At 37.8% G+C, this 5,129-nt stretch overlaps 1 protein-coding gene across 1 annotated transcript in view; it reads left to right on the top strand.

The window, feature by feature from the left end:
* Positions 1 to 780: 780 nt before the first annotated feature.
* LOC108523044 (fatty-acid amide hydrolase 2-like) overlaps positions 781 to 5,129 on the top strand; it is a 7,123-nt gene continuing 2,774 nt past the window's right edge. Inside the window, exon 1 of the mRNA XM_017863512.1 lies at positions 781 to 1,220. Within this exon, the coding sequence (XP_017719001.1) occupies positions 1,029 to 1,220 (192 nt within the window). The 5' untranslated portion in view covers positions 781 to 1,028. The remainder of the gene's footprint in view (positions 1,221 to 5,129) is intronic.

Raw genomic sequence — 5,129 nt, 5'->3', positions numbered from 1 at the left:
ACAATTCAAAAAAAAAAAAAAAAAAAAAAACAAAAAAAAAAAAAAAAAAAAAAAAAAAAAGAAATAACACTCTATAAATAAAGACAGGGTGATCAGCTAGATTATTTGTAGAAGTTCATGTAAATGTCAGTGAGATCTGAGCCAGACTGAGCTGAGTGGGAAGGGCTGGATTCTCTCACGAGAATGAGAGAAATGGAAGAATCTGAGGTGATTCCAGATTTTTGGCATGGCTGATTGGGTGGGTGAAAATTCCATTTGTAAACCTGTAGGGGCAGCAGTTTGGGGGAGAAAAGGATGAGTTTTGGATTTGTCGAATTTGAAGGATCTGGAAGACGTTCCCATGGAGATGTCAAAAAGGTATTTCAAGCGTTCAGTTTAGGAGACAGATGGGCTGGCGATTTGATATTCATCAGTACTACCTGTTAGTGATCTTATAAGGATTACATAATATGCATAAGGAAAATATGTATATGCTTGCCATTTAGTTGTTTGTTGAGCATACTGAATATTTGCATACAAAGGTATATTTACAACACTTTTAAAATAAGCACAGCTGAAACAAACTATAACAACTACCACTTATACTATTTACCATACATTGTGCTAAATGTTTTATTTATTATCTAGTGTTTGTGGTAACCCTTTGATATAGAAGTAGTTATTACCATTTTTATCTTATGAGTAAACTGACTAGGAGTTATAGTGTAAATTGGCCAGGGCTACGCAGTAGCAGAACTGGGGAATTCCAAAGCCAGTGTTCTTTCTTATGACTCACTTTCTGTCTTGGGTTACAACAGCACTGACAACAGGTAGCATTGCACACAGGCAGCTGCTGGGAAGGCTCCTCCCCCATCTCTGGCTAGGAGCCCTGCAAGTGATGATAAACAAGCTCCTGTGGAATTGTGGGTAGACACTGGACTTGTAAACGAAAGGCTTCATAAGTACCTCTTTGGTTAGTATTTTGCTCATCCTTTCCCCAGGGTGCACGTAACCCTCAAGCACTAGGACCGTGCGGAATCCAGGCTACGATGGCACCTTCATTTACCGCCCGCATTCAGTTGTTCCTCTTGCGGGCGCTAGGCTTTCTCATAGGCTTAGTAGGCCGAGCAGCTTTAGCCTTAAGGGGCCCAAAGTTTGCCTCAAAGACCCCTCGGCCGGTGACTGAACCATTGCTTCTGCTTTCGGGGATGCAGCTGGCCAAGCTGATCCGACAGAGAAAGGTGAGAGTGCAATTCAGAAGAGGCTGGAGGGACGGTATTTTAGCGAGATCCAGGAAGCTTAGTGGTGGAGGTGGTTGCGGTTTCCTTTCCATTCTCTAGTAGGGCGCCTTGACTTAGGAGAGGCATTTATTGGGAATGAAGGGAGACTTCTGGGTGTTGTAGTACGTTTATTTTTACCAAGGACGTTTACTGTGGGCATGGGCTGGTACCCTTATAGTCCTTCCTATCCATTTGTCCTATTTGTGCATAATTACTGTGTGTGGGATAAACCAGGTGTGAGTTTTCAGTCATGGAAAGTCAGTCTCTCTCTTTTTCTCTCCCTCTCCCTTTCTCTCTCTCTATTCCTCCCTCTCTCACAGGCCCCAGATCTACCTGCTGCTTACGATTCAACCAATTCTTTTTAAAAGTGATTTAAAATGAAAGTAGTACTTGGTCTAGGATAGTAAAAGGTGTGTCTACCATATATTTAGTGCATAGTATGTGTGAAACACTCTGCCTGGGTACTTAAACATATTCTATTTCACGGATGCAGTTATATAGGTAATATTCGTATTTTATGCATAAGAAAACTGAAGTAAAGTGATTTGCACGAAAATTATAGAAAGTTCTAAATTAAAAAAATTTAAGCAGCTCATTCATTCTCTCTAAAGTTGTGCAGGCAGGACTATTCATCTCTGCCGTATAAATGATTGGTTACCTAGAGATCTTGAGCTACAGTCTAGTATTGTTTATTTATACTCTGCTTGTTTTCATCTCTCTGCTGTTTCATTTGTTTTTCGTCATTGTTTTATTTCCGGAATCTACAATACTACTTAACAAAGAATAGGCATGCGGCAAATACTTCCTGAGTATCTCAGTGTGTGTTCCTGACTGTATGAATTAATAATATTTGTATTACACTCCTGGTTACCTTTCAAAGACCTATCCTGTCTTCTTGCCGTATCCCCTCCCCAGCCTCTACCCACCCAGGCATGCTTTTCTAACTTTCTAAAAGTTAGGGCGGCAATGGGATGTATTCGGTTGGTGCAAAAGTAATCGCGATTTTTGTAATTGAGATTTTGACATTAATTTTAATGGCAAAAAATCAGGATTACTTTTGCACCAACCTGATAGTAGAAAGATGATATATTTCAAATTTTGGACTGTCTGTCCATGGCTGTGTGACCTTGTGCCACAACAATTGGAGATAATACATATCAAGCACCTGGCACATAGGAGATTGTGTAACATAATTATTAGAAGGATGGACTCTAGAGTCAGACTGCCTGGGTTCAGAAATCCTAGCTTTTCTACAATCTAGCTCTGTGATCTGAAAACATTTCTTTTCTTTTCTTTTTCTTTTTTTTCTTTTTTTTTTTGAGAGAAGTCTCACTCTGTCGCCCAGGCTGGAGTGCAGTGGTGCAATCTCGGCTCACTGCAACCTCCGCCTCCTGGGTTCACGCCATTCTCCTGCCTCAGCCTCCCAAGTAGCTGGGACTATAGGCACCCACCACCACGCCCGGCTAATTTTTTGTATTTTTAATAGAGACAGGTTTTCACCGTGTTAGCCAGGATGGTATCAATCTCCTGACTTCGTGATCCACCCGCCTCGACCTCCCAAAGTGTTGGGATGACGTGCTTGAGCCACCGCGCCCGGCCTTAAAACATTTCTTAACTTTTGTGTACCTGATATCCTTTAAGAAAATGAATTTGATAATAGAATCTACCTTTTAGAGTTGTTGTGATGAATTAAATGAATTCATATAATTAAAACTTATAGAACATTGTCTGGCATACTAGTCCTATGTAAATATTAACTATTACTATTATTACTATCATCAGGTTTTTGGTAACTAGCCATTTTTTATTCATGCTTGCCCATGAGAAGAGATAATCTAGATATAGTTTATCTAGATTTATAAAAATGTTCTGAAGGGGAGAAGTGGAGTGGATACAATATTTTGTTTATCCCTTAGTTTCTGCCTTTTTTACACATGGAAATATTATTACTGCAAAACAACTAAATTTATTAAACACCTACCATGTGCCACTTGATAAGGCAAATATTTTACTTAGATTTTTGTAAATTGAATCTTCATAATGACATTTTGAGGTACATGTAATTATCATCTTACAGAAAAGGAAAATAAAGTTTAGAGCTTTCTAATAGCTTGTCCAATGCCATACAGCTAGAAAGTGATAGAGCCAGGTGAATCTTACTCAATTTTTGTTGACACTTTATGGAAGAGTATGCTTCTTGATAACGAGCTCTGATTGAACAGTCAGTTTCCTGTGAGTCAGTGTCTACTGTCTTTATGCTTGCTTTTGTATCTCTATATGGTTACTCTTCTATTATTCAGAATTCAGGCTACTACTATGTCATCTGAACCTCCACAGCCTCAGTTGGTATCCAAGGTTGGGCCTTGCCAAAAATACATCAACTTATGGCCACCACCATACATAGCCTGGTCATTGTTTTCGCACATTTGGATATTTGATTTTGTTGATGATCTGAAAGTCAATGAAGTTTTTAAACCATAAGTCCCACTCTTTATTCATCTCCTTTGTTAGGAGACAAGGGTGGAGAGAGGCTTCATTGCATGACCTTTTTTACTTTCAGATTTTGAAACATGTGTTCATGTTACCTATTTATAATAAATATAATCAATACTTTAGAAAATTAGAAAAAAAGTATTTTCAGTGTTTAGATAAGTAATAAAAAATACCACTAGTTCTTCCTTTAGTCTGTCCATACAGAGAAATATGGTACAGCCATTAATAAGTATGAAGTTGATCTAAAGGAACAGATATGTAAATAGTTCTGAATTATGTTAAGTGGTAAAAATATAAGGTACTGAACAATGAATATAATATAATTCCTTTTGTGTGAAGGAGGGAGACAGCTGAAGAGAGGGGAGAAGGGAATAAGGGAGTGAGGGAGGGAAAGAGAGAGAGAGTGAGAAGCTTTCACTTTTCATTTGTACTTTTCTGTAGTGAGTGAATTTTCTAACCATGTACCTAGTCTTCATTTCTCTTACGACAGCAAGGTTCATTTGGAAAAAGCAAACACAAATATCCTGGCTCAGCTATGTGGCTTTGGTTAGGTCACTTAACCTCAGTGAGCCTCAATTGCTTCATCTGTAAAATGGGGATAATATTACATGTGTTGCTAGGAGGAGTTAATGACATAATGTACATAAAGTTCTTGGCATATAATAAGTATTCAGCAAATGACAATTATGGTCATATTAACTTCTACCTCTAATCCCTGCTTTTTTTTTTTTTTTTTTTGTTCATGTTCTACATGCTACAAACTCAATTAGGGTAGCAGTGGCAGTTGAAGATCTTTGGGGTTGTGTACGTTGATGGAGTGACCAGGTGCTAGACATCAGCTTGACAACCCAGGCTCTTAATGTATATAACCAGCTGTGTATACACTAGACTACTGAGTTATGGTGGCTGAAATCTCTGTCTGTGGATGCATTTAACAAACATTTACTGAAAACCTACTAGATGCATAATTCTAAAGGACAAGTAGAGTTAACTCAAATGAAAAAATACATATAACTTTCTTTTATAATTTTGTAAATCTCCCCTGTATCTATGGTTGTATCTTTTTTTTTCATTCTTAATATTAACCATTTTTCTGCACACACTCTTTCCCCATCATGCTTGTTGCAGGCTATCCGTTTGATAGGTATTAAAAAGTTAGTTCATCTTTTTATACTGGTTTTGTTGTTACTGTTCCTATTTTATTTCTGTTATTAAATTTTATCTTGATTTTGTTATTCTTTAAAAAATTGCTTTTTCTGCCAATCTAAACCACAATGAGATACCATCTCACACCAGTTAGAATGGCAATCATTAAAAAGTCAGGAAACAACAGGTGCTGGAGAGGATGTGGAGAAATAGGAACACTTTTACACTGTT

Source organism: Rhinopithecus bieti, unplaced genomic scaffold (assembly GCF_001698545.2).
Source record: "Rhinopithecus bieti isolate Rb0 unplaced genomic scaffold, ASM169854v2 scaffold_72299, whole genome shotgun sequence".
In the NCBI taxonomy this organism is placed as follows: domain Eukaryota; kingdom Metazoa; phylum Chordata; class Mammalia; order Primates; family Cercopithecidae; genus Rhinopithecus; species Rhinopithecus bieti.
Note: the sequence above shows the minus strand (reverse complement) of the source record. Positions and strands in the feature narration are given on the sequence as shown.